At 43.8% G+C, this 18,437-nt stretch overlaps 1 protein-coding gene across 4 annotated transcripts in view; it reads left to right on the top strand.

Moving 5' to 3' along the window:
* Window positions 1-7,574: 7,574 nt before the first annotated feature.
* Window positions 7,575-18,437, top strand: part of Ephx2 (epoxide hydrolase 2) — a 40,036-nt gene continuing 29,173 nt past the window's right edge. For 2 of the 4 annotated variants that reach the window (XR_015638156.1, XM_087586530.1), the window contains exon 1: window positions 7,575-7,738. Coding sequence is in view for 1 of the 4 variants with exons in the window: in NM_022936.1 (NP_075225.1) it covers window positions 7,638-7,738; window positions 14,463-14,547 (186 nt within the window). In the remaining 3 variants the exon portion in view is untranslated. Of the gene's footprint in view, window positions 7,739-14,462; window positions 14,548-18,437 lie in introns of all 4 variants that reach the window. The other 2 variants (XR_015638155.1, NM_022936.1) reach the window with 2 other exon arrangements.

Below are 18,437 nucleotides of genomic sequence, written 5' to 3'. Positions count from 1 at the left end.
CTGGGAGACAGAGGTTGAACAGGGAGTAGGAGTGTCAGGAAATCCAAAACAAAACCTAACAAGTCAGGCCTGATGATGCAGGCCTACAATCTCAGCTTCCCTGGAGGCCAAGGAGGAAGGACCATAAAGGTAAGGCTAGTCTGGGCTAGAACATGAGCTTAAAGACCAGCAATTTAGTGAGACTCTGCCTCAAAAAAAATAAATAAAAAGAGGACTGGGGTCTCATACAGGGACAGAGCCCTTGCCCAGCACCTGTGAGGCTCTGGCTGTTTTTATCCCAGCACTCAATGTAGAGTAATACAGTAACACGGCTGCTCTGGCAAGGGATCACATCCAAAGACTGTCTAAGTCAGTATGATCTAGCAGGAATGACACACCTTTAATCCCTCTGATTGGGATACAGGCATTCCCTTAGTACACACTTTTAATCTCAGACAATGAAAGTAAAGTTAGTTTGTAGAAGAAGCAGCCATGTTTGAAAGTGATGTCTAATTGACAGGCAGACAGAATAATGAATCAGAGAAAGATTCTCAACAGAGATAGGATATGCCCAACTCTCAAGAGAACAGAGAGGAAAGAGGCTATTGAAGAGCATCACTGAGACAGTCAATGGGGAGTGCAGGTCAGTTGAACCCAGGCAATGCAGTAGAGTTCAGTTGAGTTGAGTTTAATGCAGTTCAGTTGAATGCAGTTGAGTTCAGTTGAATTCCTGCAGTTCTGTTCAGTTCATGTGGTCAGTGCAGTTCAGTTTGTGGAAGTCAGAGGCAGTTTTTCCAAGCAGAGCAATTCAGTGAGAAGCCAAGAGAAGCCAGTTTGAATCACTCACCTTGGAGAGGAGTCTTGAGTTGGAACAGCTGAGTTGAACCAGCCAACCAGAGTTCAGAAAGAACTAGAAATGGTGAATTTATTCAGTAGTCCCAGAAGCTGAAAACATTCTAGACCTAGATTAGACTATATGGAGGCTAGAAGCTTTCAGGACTAGGCCTAGATTAGCAGACAGAAGCAGTAAGCCTCCTAGACAACAGTCTGGCTAATAAAAGTTACCTTTACAACTACAAAACCCAATAAACTCTCTACAGTTTCTATGAATATAGTAATTGATACCTGGTGTCATTTACAAAATGTCACTATTATATCAGCCAATTTTTGATATCATACTAGCTTCTAAAGCATACATAAATATTATAACTAGTAGATGTGAGGACCATCAATTTAATTTCAAATGATATTCAGTAGTTTGAATATGCTTGGCCCAGGGAGTGGCACTCTTAGGAGGAGTGGCTTTCTTGGAGGAAGTGTGTCACTGTAGGGGTGGGCTTTGAGACCATCATCCTCGTTGTCTGGAAGAGTCAGTCTTCTCCTGTTTGCCTTCAGCTCCTCCAGTGCTATGCCTGCCAGCACCATGTCCGCCTGGGCTCTGCCATACTTCTTGCCATGATCACAATGGACTGAACACCAGAACCAGTATGCCAGCCTCAATTAAATGTTGTCTTTTATAAGAGTTGCCTTGGGCTGGGGATTTAGCTCAGTGGTAGAGCGCTTACCTAGGAAGCGCAAGGCCCTGGGTTCGGTCCCCAGCTCCGAAAAAAAAAAGAACCAAAAAAAAAAAAAAAGAGTTGACGAAACAACTAAGTCTTTAGGGGTTGGGGATTTGGCTCAGTGGTAGAGCGCTTGCCTAGGAAGCGCAAGGTCCTGGGTTCGATCCCCAGCCCCCCAAAAAAAAGAGAAAAAAAAAACTTTATAAGAGTTGCCTTGGTCGTGGTATCTCTTTACAGCAATGGAAACCCTACCCAAGACATTGTACCTCATTCTATATCCTTTTGAGAGACCAAGCACTCATTTGCCAGTGCCTTTGGTGGCTTAAAACACAAGGACCATGTCAATTTGGTGTGGTCCAAGAGAGTACAGAGGAATGTAACTAGCCCATTAATTTATAGATGAGATTGAGTCCTGAAAATACAGAGTATCATAACATGCTGAAGAGTCGATCTGTCCATAGAAATAAACAAAAGGCTGGTGTGACAGCAAGACACTTTCCCAGAACTGTATTAATCAGTGTTCTCTAGAGGAACAAAACCAAATCCTGAGAACAGTGGGTCACAGTCCCCCTTGGGGGTCAAATGGCCCTTTCAAATGAGTCTGGATACCAGATATCCTGCATATCAAATTTGCATTACTATTCCTAACAGTAGCACAATTACAGTTATGAAGTAGCAATGAAAATAATTTTATAGTTTGGTTGTGGTGGCCAGCCACAGCATTCAGGTACTGAAGAAAGCAGAGAAAAAGGAAGTTATGGAGTCAGCAGTTGTGGCCCAAGCTATTTTACCAAGCAATTTCTGTCAGCGGTTGCAAGGCCAAAACCTGCTTACTTTTGGCACTATCTATCATCTTTAACTCTTTGCTATTCTGTAGCCAAAAGCTGCTGACTTCTGGCAATTTAACTCCTACTGATAACAGCAGGGGATTAAGAAAAGAAGGTATTTATTTGATCTCTTTTCTCTATTGCTCAAAGATCCTTCGCTGGCCAGGGGAGAGGACTGGAGTTTGCTAAGTCTTTGTGAGACAGAAAGAAAAAAAAAAGAAGAAAAGGAGAAAGTCAGGCATACATACATACACACACACACACACACACACACACACACACACACACACACACACACTTTGGCTAGGTTCAACCACCTGTTTCATCAATTCCACAAGAATTCCATGCATTCTTATATACATACATACATACCTACACAGGTATGTATATACATATAGATAGACATATACATACATACATTTGGTAGATGCATCAGAGCCCCAAATGCCACACTTCATTTCTTCTCTGGCAATCTATACCTTCTTAGACAAAAGTTCTTTATAAAATTATTTCATAGATAAAATGTTACACAAAAGGGGAGTTACAGAAGGATGTTGATAGTAAGTTTAAAGCAGTGTTTCATTTTATAAGTTCATTATAAGTTTAAAGCAACAGTTTCACATTGCTTTGCTTTATCATCTTGCTCATCTATGGCTTCATCCTTGGACCTGACCTTGAATGAATGTTTTTCCTTGATCACAAATCTGTCCCAAGCCTATTTCTCTTCTAGTGCAATTATGGAAGCTCATTGTATTCCTTATTATGCAGCCCCTACTTACAATTCTATGAGGAGATGATACATTCTATTATTTTTTTAGGAGAAAACTATGTGTATTATTACAGTACCAATGAGCAGCAGGTAAGGCAGTGGCACAGGGAGGACAAACTGGCTGTTTTCATTAGGCAGCTACATCATTTAATGTGCTTCCTGCAATGTGCATGAGGTCACCTGTTTGAGCTAGCCCTCCACAGAAAGCAACTTGGACAGGAAGTTATAGTTCATTTGACAGTCACAACATTCCAGCACAGTACTCACTCTTGCTTTCTCTCCACAACGCAAAGACTTCATTTTCACAAAGCTGGGCTGGAGAGGTGACTCAGTAGTCAAGAGAGCCTACTGCTCATCCAGAGGCAGAAGAGTTCAGTTCCCAACACCCATCTCAGACAGCTCACAGCTGCCTGTCACTCCAGCCTCACCAAGGGCACCTCGGACAAATGGCATTACCATTACAAACAAATCTTTACAAAAAGGGAAAGAATTATAAAGAGTTTAATTATTTTGACAGTTTAATCCCTTTCTCATTTCAAGAAGATAAAGTTTAAACAAAACTCACAAATCCTTTGCACCATGCTTACATTTCAGAAAATGGCAGCATTCTAATGTTTTAACTTTACTATTTTGAGATTTCAAAATTACATTTGTTTACTTATTGTGTATATGTGGTCAGAAGACAACTTTCAGGAGTCAGGTCTCTTCTTCCACACTGTGGATACCAGGAATTAACTGAGGTCACCAAGCCTTACATGAATCTTCAAATTACTGAATACATGTGCAAACATGACTCTGTCATGGAAAAACATCCTTTGATTTCATTCCTTTCCTGTATATTTCATAATCATCTTTCAAAGCCACACATTTCTTTCAGACCACCAAGAATACAATTCCTTCTTTCATTAACCACCCAACATCTTCAGAAAAAGGGGTCACTTATTAAAACACCACAGCATCCTTGGTCAAACTCCTGTGGTATCATACATAGGCCCAGGTCACAGCAAGAGCTCCTGCATCACCTCCGCACCATTGACCCGTCTCCTGGAGACATTCTCCAACCCATCCTCCCGGGCGCTCGCCACCGTCACCAAGACCAGATAGGATACATTCTATTCTTGATTCTAACTTTATTACATCTTTCTGTCAAAACAACTAAAACCATCTCCTTAAACATTCTTCCTAAAATTATTCGAATCAAATCAGGAATGTTATAAAGTCATTAATTCATCTAAACAGCATTAATTCATGAAAGTTCATCTTCTTGTTAGTCTTCAGGAAATTTACCCAACAGGGCTGCTGATGCCCAAGAATCATTAAGCTATGTAATAGTGGCAGGAAAGGCATATCAGCAGCAAGAAGCAATCCTGAAATGAAGTCTCTGGGGCTATCCCTCCCCAGAATACACTCATTTCAGCCATGTAAAACAGTGGGTCATCTTCAGGAAACTCACTTCCTTGCCACAGCCTTTCTTAAATAGTTTCTGTCAGTTGGTGGTTACCACAACGTGAGGAATTGTACTAAAGGGTCACAGCACTAGTAAGGTTGAGAACTACTGCCCTAGAGGATCCCAGAGAGTTGCTGGTCTTCAGTCTCTACTGAAAGCTTGAAGAAGCTGGTTCTATCAGTAGCAAAGAATTAGAAGCAGCAGCAATGGGGAAAATGAACTTCTTTTTAAGAGTGAAGGCCAAGATGCCAAAGCAAAGACCCTTCCTTCCATCTCTTTTTATCTGGGCTGCTACCAGAAGGTGCCACACACATTTTGGGTAGGTCTCCCCTCATCAACTAAGCCAACCAAGACAATCCCCCCAGATATGCCTATAGTCCAACCTCATACAGACAGATCTTCATTCTGAGTTGTGTGGAGTTGACAGCTAAAGCTATTCTCATGCTAACCAAGGAGGATTGCCATTGAAGATGGAATTTCATTTTACAAGACTTCGTGGTTTTCTTTTCAAGGAGTGGTTTGTGAATTCCATTTTTGTAGCCATGTTTTTCTTCTTTGCTTTGTAACCTTTATAAACCCATTCCTTTGGCCTTGGTAACACTTTATATCAGTCAAAATGCAGATGCGTGCAACAGAAACCATTGTAGTTCTTTCAAACACATGGTGTATTAACCATGAGTAATAGGCAGGTGTATTAAACACTGATAATTGTCAGAAGCATTAAATACATACATATTAAGTATGAGTGATGAGGTAGGCCAACAAAATCTCTGAGATGATTTGTTTCCAGGAAGCCAAACCTTTAAGAAAGAAACACTGCCATGGATCTAGAATCTGCCACCTCTGTCCCAGTCAGCTGACCAGGAACCAAGTTTCAGAGCATGTGGTTCAGGGGTCAGCCAGGGGTCAGCAAGTAACTCTAAGGTCTCTGGATGGAGCAGCTGAGCCAAGGTTTATGCTGCTCCTGTTTTCCAGCCAGTTTTCTACTATCACGGCAACACCAGAGCTTAGAGAAGGGAAAGGTATTTCTGGCTCACAGATTGGAAGTGTCTTCCTATGAATGGTTGGTCTGATTGCCCACAGCAACAGCACGTAACAAAACCAGTCACCTCAGGAAGAGGATGCAAGGGAAAGACAAAGTAAGGGGCCAGAGTCCAACCATACTCTTGAAAGACATACCTCCACTGACCAGAAGACCTCCCTTGGGCCTTCAACTCTTCAAAGTTCAGCTATCTCCTAGTAGTGCCATTGGTTGAGGGACAAGTCTTTAGAGGAGACTTAACCAAATCATAGGTTCTTGGAAGAAGCAGTTGCTGAAGGTGAGACCAAAGCAGAGTTCATAGTCAGGAGCTATGGAGGACCATTCCTGGGTCAAGCAAAGTTGCTGGATGTGTAAATCTGGAACCCAAAGGAAAGTCTGTCAAGTCAGAGGTTTATTTAAGAGTGTGTATGCAAGCTTGTATACAAGTTGAGGCTAATACTGAGCCCTGGAACCTTCTACTTCTGCATCCAGAACGTTAGAATCACAGTCAGACAGGACCATACCCACCTCAGATTCTCTCTTCTTCTGTCTTCAGGCCAGGGCCATCTAATTTCTTTCTCCAACACTCTACTACAAGTGCTCCCAAAAGACTGTTTCTGTTCTCAGGGCAACACCCCACATTTTCAGCCACTTTCTGCTTCTTAGGTATGAATTTCAGAAAACACAAACTACTCCAGACAAGACCTGAGGCAAGAAGTGGAAGTGTCTGACTCTCAAAAATTAATCCACAGTAGGACCATTTTCCATCACCTCACTGGCAGCAGCTAGAGCAAAGGAAGAAGTCAATTTCTGAGTCCAGTAAAGGAGGGAGGCAGGTTTTTTTTTATTTGCATTTAAAATGTTATTCCCTTTCCCAGTTTCCTAACCACAGGCCCCCTATCTCCTCCCCCTCCTCTTCTTCTGTAAGGGTGTTCCCCTCCCCAACCACCCCCCTTCTCTCCCACCATGACATTCCCCTACAATGGGGGGTCCAGCCTTGGCAGGACCAAGGGCTTCTTCTCCCATTGATAGCTGGAACCATGGGTCTGTCTGTCCATGTGTACTCTTTGGGTAGTGGTTTAGTCCCTGGGAGCTCTGGTTTGTTAATATTGTTGTTTTAATGGGGTTGCAAGCCCCTTCAGCTCCTTCAACCCTTTCTCTAATTCCTCCAACAGGGACCTCGTTCTCAGTTCAATGATTTGCTGCTAGCACTTGCCTCTGTATTTGACATGCTCTGGCTGAGCCTCTCCGGAGGCAGTCTTTTACTAAAGGCAGCCTTGGACTAAACGGTGGGTTTGTTCATTGAATTCATTAATAGGGGAGGTTTCACTTTTTCCTCCCAACTAGGAAGAGCACTGGGCCAAGGGGCAGGAAGGTTCCAGAAACCTCCAAGAAGTCCAGCTCACTTTTAAGCAGTGTTATTTCAAATACAGTGTATAAAGAGGAAACAGACTCGATTCTTTTTTTCTAATCCTCAAGAGAGAAAGCATTCTGGGTTGGCACACCGTGACTGGAGGCGATGTTGTATTTCAGAAACACTGCTAGAAGAACCAGGCAGATGAGAGGGGGTTGCAAAGATGTAGACCACTTTTAGAGAAGATGGTCCACAGATCCCGACATATATGGGATGCGACATTCAAGACAAAAAACTGAAGGAGGAAACGTTTGGAATATCCCTTCTCCTCCTTTCCTCCCCCTCCAGATCCCTCTCTTCCCATACTAAGCCTGTTTCCAAATAGTCAAAGTCTGAGAATGGGGGAGCCTTGGCAGGGTTTCTAGTTCTTGGGCTAAGCAGGGGGAAGTGGCCAAGTATTCACGCTTGGCTTGGGTGGAACTACCAGCAGGAAGTTCCCAGCTAGACCGCCAGTCAGTAGGCAGGGCAATGTCAGTAGTGGGCGTGGTGGGGCGTGGCGGGGGGCGGTGCTGAGCCTGGCGCTGCTCTAGTCTTAGGTTTCCCCCACCCAGCCTCTCCACTCTAGGCCACAGACTTCCAGCTTCTTGTCTTTGTCAGCTTGGCGCTGCAGCCCGGGCCATCATGGCGCTGCGTGTGGCCGCGTTCGACCTTGACGGAGTGCTGGCCCTCCCCTCTATAGCCGGGGTTCTGCGCCACACCGAGGAGGCCCTGGCGCTGCCCAGGTAAGGGGACCCGCGCTGGATCAGTTTCCAGCCCAGAGCCCTGTCCACACGTCCAGCCCAGGTTTCAAATTACTTTCCAGGTGAGCCTGGCCAAGATCAAAATCGTTGCCTGGTACTAAAATGCCAGCGTGCACGAGTAGATCCATTGCTAAACACTAAGTAATTAAACTTTGCTTTAAAAAAAAAATACCCTTTACGAAAAGAGTCGTTACTATTAGGCTTATTACGAAAATAGGCTATTTCCTGCAGGAATAGTTCTATTGAACTAGTTCTTTAAAATACCCGCCTCAGTTTACAAGAAAGTTCAATCGAAGGCCAGCGTTACAGGACAACTAGTGCCAGAGCAGTTTACAGAAATGTCCCACAGCCCAGGGAAATGGGAACCTGGGAGGCACTCCCTGATACCAGAAAGTAGTAGCTCGGTTTCAGACGCGGTTGGGAGGAAGCAGGAGACTATAGAAAATGTCTGGAATAAATATATCAAAATATCCAGACACGGGACAGGAGAGGTGACTGGGGTTTAATAACGCGTTCTTGCTGAAGTTTGAATCCCAGCAACCAAGTCAGGCGGCTCCACGGGTATCTGACGCCCCCTTCTGGCCTTTTAGGACTCGTATACGCAAAAAGGAAACACAAACACAATTTAAGGCTGTTTCGTTTAACTCGCTTTATAGACCAGGCTGGCCTCGAACTCATCCGCTTGTCTCTACCTTCCAAGCGCTGAGACCAAAGGCGTTCGCCACCACTGCCCAGTTACATGCAATTTAAAACGTAATAAAAATAATATTTTTTAAAAGATCCAGACATCACTAATCGTATATGAGCTCATGTATGATTTTTCTTCTACTTTTTTCTCTTTATTTTGCAAACTTTCAGTTTAAAAAACGTGCTTTATAATAAGAAAGGTGGAAAACATATTTATTTAAACAAATAAAAAAGATGAAAGGTCACTCTGGTATCACCCAAGGAAAAGAAGGAATGGGCAATTTCAAATTACCACTGAGGGGAAGAGGCATAAGGCCAGCTTGAGGTCTGGAGATCTATCTCATTTGATGATTCTTGGATTCTATGACACCAAAGGCCAATAGGGACTAACCTTTATACTATATAAATCATGCGAGCCAACCGAAAGGGTGCTCAACACCTAGAACCAGGCACCGTTTCAGATGCAGAGCCTGGGGCTTGGCAGGTCCCTTGCTTGACTCCCCTGCTTGATCACACAGTAGGTAGCCTCAGTGTCGCTGAGAGCAGTGTCCTACACTCAATATACCTTCCTTCCTCTCTGGCTCATTGTGACTTTGTATCTTCCTTGGTTACTGTTCTGGAAAAGTTTCTGTCTGGGGATGAGTAAACACTTCAATACTAAGAAACACAAATAAACAAGTGGCTACAAAGTCCACCTTCAAATGGTCAGAGGTGGCTAATTATAATTTGACAGGGAACTGCATTTGAAAGTGAAAAGCCACTTACCTTGTGCTTGCCCAAAAGGAGTCATGCATTTGGTTGGGAAACTGAGGAAGGAATGATGAGGTAGTTTCCAAGAAGTGTGCATGCATGCATGTGTGCACATGTGAGGCTATATCAGGTTTTTGTTGTTGTTTTTGTTTTTTATCTTTTTTTAATTTAATTTAACTTTTTTTTCACTTTACAGCCTACTCACTGCCTGCCTCTGGTCACCCCACTCCCACAATCCTTCCCCCCTTCCCTTCCCTTCTCTGCGCAGGTGGGGCCCCCTGGGTATCCTACTCTGGCACTTCAAGTCACTGTGACACTAGGAGGATGCTATCCCACTGAGGCCAGACAAGACATCCCATCTAGTAGAACATAACCCATGTATAAGCAAGAACTTTTGGGATAGCCCCATCCCAGTTGTTTGCAGCCTGCATGAAGGCCAAGCTGCACATCTGCTACATATGAGCAGGGAGGTCGAGGTACAGCCTGTGTATTCTCTTTGGTTGGTGGTTCAGACTCTGAAAGCCCCATGGGTCCTGGCTAGTTACTCTGTTGGACTTCCTGGGGAGCTCCTATCCCCCTTTGGGGCCCATAGTCCTTCCTCCTGTTCTTCTAGAAGAGTCCCCAAGCTCCATCCACTGTTTGGCTGTGGGTGTCTGTGTCTGTCTGAGTCAGCTGCTGGGTGGAACCTCTCAGAGGACAACATGCTCCTGTCTGCAAGCATAACAGAGCATCGTTAATAGTGTTAGGGATAGGTGCTTGCCCATGGGATAGGTCTCAAGTTGGGCTGGTTGGTTGGGCTAGCATACTGCTAGATGGTACCTCACATAGCACCTCTGTGACCATGGTCAGGGTTGTTCACAGGTGCCATAGAATAGTCCACGGCAAAATGAGCTGAACTCAGGAGGTCAGAGTGCAGGACTTTGAGCTTGTTTACCCATCAGAAGTGAAAACTGATTATGTAGGTTTCAGAAAGTGAAGAAAAAGCCTCTTCCACGCACTGGGCATTTTCATCATGCCTGCAGACATAACAGCTCTGCCCATACGAGTGATCAAAGATCAAGGTTCCTGGAAATTTTCTTGTGTCTCTCATTATTTGTGTTTAGTTTTTATTGTATTGTGTGGTAGTTTTGTCTATATGTGTATCACTGTGAAATGTGTATTCTTGGCACCCATAGAGGCAGAAGAGGGTGTTGCATCCTCTGGCACTAGAGTGAGTGCTGGGAATGTAACCCAGGTCCTCTGGAAGAGCAGAAAGTGATCTTCTTTTCTTGAAGCATTCTTTTCTTTAAATGTTTATTTACTGAATATATTTGTTGTATATGAGTACACTGCAGTTGTCCTCAGACACACCAGAAGAGGGCGTCGGATCCCATTACAGATGCTTGTGAGCCACCATGTGGTTGCTGGGAATTGAACTCAGGACCTCTGGAAGAGCAGTCAGTGCTCTTATCCACTGACCCATCTCTCCAGCCCTGCAGGTGAAGCATTCTTAAACTACAGTGCTCAGAGGCTGGGGAGATGGCCAGGCTTACAAAGGTGCTTGCACAACACCTGAATTCCGTCTCCATGAACCATGTGGTAGAGGAAGAGAGCTAACTCCCTCAAGTTGCCCTCTGACCTATACGTGTACATTGTGGCATGTGTGTGCATGTGTGCCAAGGACCAGCCTCAGCTTGGAGAGGGTTCCTAAGGAAGGGGTGTTCAGGAGCAAGGGATGTTGAAGAGAATGACTCAAAGTCAAATGTGGATACAAGCTGACAACCAGTGTTCTGCTCAAGATGGCATTCTAGAGATCTCCAGACAGCTCATCCAGATAGCTCAGCTTTCTGACCAGTCTTTTATTTACATATAAATTCAGTCGTTTACTTCAAGTTCCCTTTTGATTATCCCACAAATCAGCGTTCCATGACCCCAGCCCTTTGATTCTTAGAAAGAGAGGGCAAGCACATTTTTTAACATTGCAGATGAATTCAGAGATCTGCCTGCCTTTGTAAGCACAAACAATAAACTTAGCTGTGTGGGATCTTGCCCTGCCATCACCACCCTCCAAGTCTTTTTGTCTCCTTCCTTATTATCTTTCACACTGGCTCATAGTGCAGCTGCCTTTGTTCTTTTAGGTCCAGGAAGCCCCTCATATTATTCATACTGCAAGCTTATATTTTGCATTCTTGAGAAATTGTATATTTTTAAACTCATGTTTTCAGAGTTCTCTCCAATAGCCTTAAGGGCTATCCTGAAGGTCCCAGCATTTACCATTTTTGCTAAGGACATAGACACACCCTCACCTCTCAGATTCATGCTGTCTCTGATTATCATGGAGTCATCAAAGTTGGCAGAGAGCACATTCCCTGATAACCTTGGCAGGCAGGATATTTCCTGATATCTTTGCCAGAGAGAATATTTCCCACAAGAACATGAAGTGTGTGTGTGTGTGTGTGTGTGTGTGTGTGTGTGTGTGTGTGTGTGTGTGTTATATATCCACATCCTCCTGACTCTGTTTCAGGGGCAGGAATCATGTCACATCCATACCATGTAGGACTTGGTGCACGTATGCATACGTACACATAAATAAGTGCAATAAAAATTAGAGCTTGTGTTTTCCAATGGCAAGAATATTCTTGTTATCGCTTTTACTTTAAAATACGCCCTGCCTGCCCTTGCAGTGTCCTATTGCAGTCATGCTGGTCTTGTTCACTCTTCTTTAACCATTCTCCATTTCCCAGGCAGAAAAGATAATTTCCTTAGTTTCTCCATCTCAGTCACACACTACAGCTATCTGCTTACCAATCACTGCATTGCCTAAGGATGGGGTGTTATTCTCCCCATCTTTTACATCACAGATTGTAGCCCAAGCCTCAGACACCTTAGACATCTAACGAAAGCTTGGGGCATCCAACTGCAGGCTGATTCTTTTTTTTTTTTTTGGTTCTTTTTTTCGGAGCTGGGGACCGAACCCAGGGCCTTGCGCTTCCTAGGTAAGCGCTCTACCGCTGAGCTAAATCCCCAACCCCTGCAGGCTGATTCTTAAAACTGCAGGGTGACTGCTAAAAGGGCCTGAGGAATCTCACGACACAGATGACACTGGACAAAGGTGATATTCGCATTGCCCTAAGATCACTACGAATTGTTAGATGGCAGATTGAAAATGTGTGAATTTGATGTCATTCGTACCTTACTGTGATTGTTCAGAAAGCGCCGTTGGCACAAGCGGAGCAGAGCCGCTACTAACACAAAAAGCAGTCGAGGCCACACATGCTTTTCTATAGATGCACAGAATTGATTTTACCTGAGAGAGGGTTAGGCTGAAGCAACAACAACAATAACAACAAAAGCTCCATTATAGTCAGAAACAAACTACTGAAGTAGGAGATGGTTGTTCTCACACCTAGGGATGGTGAACAGTTGCAATGGGCCTGGCAGTTGCAGCTGATAGTAGGCAAGGTGGTCCCTTTCTCAGCGTTGCTGAACGAAGAGCGCAGACCACTGGCTTAGCAAGAGCGTATTCCAGGAGGGTGGATGGAAGTCCAGCCTTCAGCAAAGTTGATGTCCTGGTTTGCTTTTCTTTTGCTGTGATGAACACGGTGGCAGGAAGCAACTTGGGGAGCAAAGAGTATGTTTGGTTGACAGGCTGCAATTCCTCTAGGGAAGCCTGGGCAAGAACTCAAACGCAGGAAGAACCTAGAGGCAGGGACTGGAACAGAAACAGTGGCAGAATGATGCTTATTGGTTTGCTATTCCTGGCTTTCTCAGCTACCTTTGTTATACGACCCAGCGATGGCTCCCACATCGGTCAAAAATGAAGAAAATGCCCCTTAGACATGGCGGCAAGTCAGTCTGACGGAGGCAGCTCCTCAATGAAAAGCTCTCTTCCCAGATGAGTCTTGATGTGTGCCAATTTGACAAAAATATAATAACTATGACAGGACAGTCTTCCCCATGTCAGCATTGACATACAAGCATGTCCCTTTAAGCAATACCCATTTTATTACTTGTACCCAAGGTCTCCGTGTTCATATTACAGCATAAAATACAGTCTGAGTTTTAGAAGTCCTATTGTCTTTAAATATTTCAACACATAAAAGTTCAAGATCTCTTTAAAGACAGGAAGTCTCACCTGTGAGCTCCTATAAAGTTAAAAACAAGTTACATCCTTTCTTGTTCCAAGGGAGAAACACTAGAGTACAGTTACAATCAGAGCCAAACTCCAGCAGTGTAACTAGCTCAGTGTCTGGCTTCTGGGATTCACTCATGCTCTCCTGGGCTCCAAGGGCTTAAAGACTACGTCTCCAGTGCTGCCAGCTGCAGCATGCACAGTTGGTCTCAAAGGCTCACTCTGGCTCTCCTCCATATCTGTCACTGTCCTAGGTAGATGTACCATGGTCCTGGCACATCTAATCTACTGGTGTCTTCACTACAACTGAGGCTAGTCTCCCTGCTGACCCTGTCACACAGTGCCAAGATCCAGCTGCTTTCCCTGACCCCTTTAATCCCACAGCTCTCATGTCATCAAAACTAATACCATTGGAGAGGCTCTTAAACATTACCAAGTTTGTCTGCCAGTTTGAGACCCAGCCTTGCCCTCCCGCTGGCCCCAACCACAGCTTCTGTGTGCTGACCCTGATGAAATACCTCCCAGACGATTAAATTACCGTGATTCTTGCCTCTTAGTAATCAGATCTGATTCTTCAGTTCCAGAAGCCATAGTCTTCTTCTAATATAGCACACTAAATTTGTGACAGATGGTTGCCTCCATTGAGTCTCTCCTTGGCTTGAGGATAGCATCTTCTCTGTATGTCCAAGAATGCTCTGTGCTCTGTGTGTGCCTGTGTCTAAGTTGCCTCTTTTCATTATAGTACCAATCATGGTAAATTAGGACCAGCCCCAGAGGTCTCATTAACTTCATTATCACTTTAACGAGTCCATCTCCAAATATAGCCCCATTGTGAGGTACTGGAAAGAAAAACTTCCGTGTAGGAATTGTGAAGGAGAGATATTTCAGTCCCTAACACAGGAAATGTTTTTAGAAATTACAGATTAAGATAAAATGGGACTATATATGCATAATAAGTACCAGGAAAAGAATCCTGCCTTTTGCAAAGTGTGAGCTAAAAATGGCTATATGTGGACAAACTTGACCTTGGCTTAGATCTACCCATCCTTATCCAAGAGGTTGTCTACAAATATCAATGGCCACCGTCTGTCCCTACCCTGGGACACATGATATAGCCATCAGATAACTGGTGATGGTACTGCTTCTTATATCTTCCAGAGACTTCCTACTTGGCGCTTTCCAGATGAAATTCCCAGAGGGACCCACTGAGCAACTCATGAAAGGAAAGATCACATTTTCCCAGGTGAGGGGACACTGTGTGGACCCCTTGGGGAGGTTCTTTGAATCATTACATTTATGCCCTGCCCTTCGACTCCCTGTGGACATGATCATGTCTTCTTGACTCCTGCAGCCCCACCTCCATCCCCTATGATTAACAAAGTAGCAAGACTGGAAGGTGGGTTTAGAACTGGGTCGTTGTCTGTCTGAGGCAACCTGAGGGACTTTTCAGGCTTTGAAGAACTGTGACAAGAAATTATGACAACAAGAGTAGTTACTTCAGGACAGGGCCACTCAATTAACTCAATAACTACAGAATAGGAGCTTTGGAGTTAAGGACTGGGGTTTGAATTTATAGGACCTGCTTACAGATCAAGACCACAACAAGTTACTTAACTCTCCAAAACCTCCATTTTTCTGTCTGTAAAATGGGGTGATGATATCACCCACCCATGAATGAGTGGTTGTGAAGCTTAGGAATGCTTAATGTTGTGCGTTTCACTCAGTCACTGCCACTAAACATTGTTCCTGGTACTAAATTCTCGGTTATTTTTTAATCAGCTAGTCATAGTATTCATAATTGTGAACTTACAGTTAGTGTGTCCACAAAGAATTTGTCTATAAGCCCACAGTTCTTTTTAAATCTACTTGTTGAAAAGTTGTATTATTGGGGCTGGAGAGATGGCTCTGTGGTTAAGAGCACTGACTGCTCTTCCAGAGGTCCTGAGTTCAATTCCCCAGCAACCACATGGTGGCTCACAACCGTCTGTAATGAGATCTGATGCCCTCGTCTGGTGTTTCTAAGACAGCTACAGTGTACTCACATTCATTAAATAAATAAATCTTTAAAAACAAGAGAGAGAGAAGTTGTATTATTGTAGACACTTATTACTCTATCAGAGAACCTGGGGGCCATCTTGGTAAAAAGAAAAATCATAAGAGACGTAAAGATCAGTATGTCTGCCAAAGACAGTGTCTCCTATATGGGACATGAAATCTCAATATGGCTGCCTAAAGAAGACCATCACGATGATAGCATCAATTGCTATGACAACATGGATGGAGGAAATCTCACAGAACCCCCATCCCAAGGTGAAGAACTATAGACAATTAATGACTGCTGAGAGCAAGAATCAGTTCCCTAGGGAGGAGCCACTTAATTGATTATCCAATCCCTGGTGGTCATACATACATACATACATACATCCATACACACACATGTGTGTGTGCACATGCATACATACACATAAACTACACTAAATTAGAGGGGATAGAGGAAACACAGGAAGCGTTGGAGGAGTAACAGGGAGGGATGAACATGCTATAAATCCAATACTCTTCTACAACATTTTCAAAACACAGTTAAAAACTACACACAAAGCATTATGAAAATCCCATGAAGAAATCCATTACCTTTTTGCTAACTTTTAAATTAATAATAATAAAATAAAATTTAAAAAGAGAAAGAAAAGTCTCACCCATATGTGGTATTGCTGAGAACATTGTAGTTACTTTATTATACATGCACACACACACACACACACACACACACACACACACACACACACACACGGTAGTGAAGGGCGGTTGTGCCAATGCCACGGGAAGCAACTATCTCTGCAGCTACAACCGAGAAGGTGCCTTCGGCAGCACCTCTCAGGACAGCCTGGGGCACCATGTATTTTCAGGGCTGCAGGGATGGTTTTGGAATGAATTTCCAATAAGCAGCATCATGACCGCATCTGATTCAGCCTCCTGAGCAAGTTCTGTTACTGTAGAAATTCGCTGGATTAGAAGTTTGAGAACCCTAATTATACCGAGATAAACATGCCTAAAACTTGAATTGTTTTTTTTTTTAATTATATTAGGAAACTGTTCTAGTTTGCTTTCTATTACTGTGAGAAGTGCATGACCAAAAGCGACTTGGGAGGAGAAGGATTTATTTGGCTTACAGGTCACAGTTCATGACTGAGGAAAAGTCAGAGCGGAAACTAAAACACCTGGAAGTGGAAACTGGAGCAGAGACCGTGAAGGAGTGCCGCTTCCTGCCTTGCTCTCAGGGCTTATGTGTAGCTACCTTTCCTGCAGTATCCAGGACCACCTGCCCAGGGGCGGCATTGCCTACAGTGAGCAGGACTCTCTCATGTCAATCATTAATCCAAAAAATGCCACACAGATTTACACACAGGCCAACACAATGGAGGGTTTTTCTTACTGAGGTTCCTTCTCAGATGACCCAATCTGTCTCAGAGCGACAAAAAACTATCGGCTCAGAAGTGAGCTTTGTCTCTTAACTCCATTTATTTGTAGTGTGAAAACAGAAGGGTGCACACAGCGTAGATCTGGGCAAAGTTTCCAAACTGAACACATTTTTTAGCACCAGGTTAAGAAACATGTGGGCACAGTGCGATCCTCTACGTGACTGTGGACGTGACCTTTTCACAAGCAACTGCTTAGTTTTCATCGTTCTCATCTGTGTTGGTGTTTGTTCAAGGGGATGTCACTGTCTGGCATCTTCTGCTCAGCCTTGTTGTTCACAGATGCTATTTCAAGCAATTAGCAATAGCTTATCCTTGTAGCTACCGGGGATCCACTGTATGGATATACCCACTCTGTGTAGCTATCCTGCTTAAAAGGATGAGCTTCTGGTAGCTGCTTTTAGTCTGAGATGCTCTTGAATAGTTTTGAAGTGGGGCGTGTGTGCTATAATCCATCTGCAGTGAGCTTGCTAGGGCTATGCCATAGCCTAGGCTACAGTTGTAGACATACTACAGAAGTCTGGGTGACTCAACTGTCAGATATTCACTTCGCACTCTTCCAGGAGCTAGAGAACACAAGACATCTAGGGAGGGTGCTCTTCCTGGATTTCAGTCAGTTCTCTTCTTGCTGTAGCCTCATAGTGGACAAAAAAAGCAAGCTCCCAACGCTCCTGTGTCTTATTATAAAGGTACTAGCTCCAGGTATGGGGACTCCACTCTCATGACTCTGTCATCTCTTAAAGCCCCCACCTCCAGATAATATACACTGAGAATTGGGGGCTTCAATATACACATTTAAGTAGAATACAAATGTTTAGTCCACCGTAGGCTGCCATGGTAAACCACAGACCAAATATCTCAAACAGAAACTGAGAAGTTATAGACTAGAATCTCAGACGGATTGGTTTCTTCTGGGGTTTCATTTTGCAGACAGTCAGTTTCTCCTTAGGATCAATAGGTGACTTTCCCTCTATTTATGTGCTTTGGCTTTAGGTTTCTAGAATAGAATGCCTAAGGCAAATAAATTATATAAAGAAAATATTTATATAGCTCACAGGTATGAGTCCAGTCCAAGATAGGACAGTTCTGTGGTGTTGGGCATCTGGTTCAGGCAGTACAACTTACATTATGAACCAGTTAAGAGAGAGAGGCTGGGAAGCTAATGTCCCACAGTTCCCTATAATTATGTGCTCCCAATGGCCTAAGGACCTTCCACCCCCTATATCTCCCAAAGTCTCCATCCCCCAACAATAGTGCAGCCAGCCCTGTGGATTAAACTTGGAGGACAGTAGCCCTGTGGATTAAACTTGGAGGACAGTATCCCTATTTAAAGATCGCTGTGTTCTGATTTCATCCTCTGAGGATACCCAAAAAGATATTGAATTCGAGTCCATCCCAATGACCTAATTTAACCTGATTCTCATCTTTAAAGCCCTAGTCTCCAAAACTCATTCTGAGGTGCGGAAGATGAAGACTTCAATGTTCCAGTTTTGAAAGGACATTTTTTCATTCAACCTCTAGTAGTCATTTGTGTAGTTCCTCTGAAGGCTGAATGTCATCTCAGTGCCTGTGACTGCTTTCCCATTGCATATGTTAAGGTTCTGGCCCGAGGCCTTAGGCTGTGGGGCCTTCAGGGAGTAACTAAGTCAGCAAAGTA

The sequence above is a fragment of the Rattus norvegicus genome, chromosome 15, assembly GCF_021556685.1.
Source record: "Rattus norvegicus strain SHRSP/BbbUtx chromosome 15, alternate assembly SHRSP_T2T, whole genome shotgun sequence".
Taxonomy (NCBI): domain Eukaryota; kingdom Metazoa; phylum Chordata; class Mammalia; order Rodentia; family Muridae; genus Rattus; species Rattus norvegicus.
This window is presented reverse-complemented; position numbering and strand designations above follow the sequence as displayed.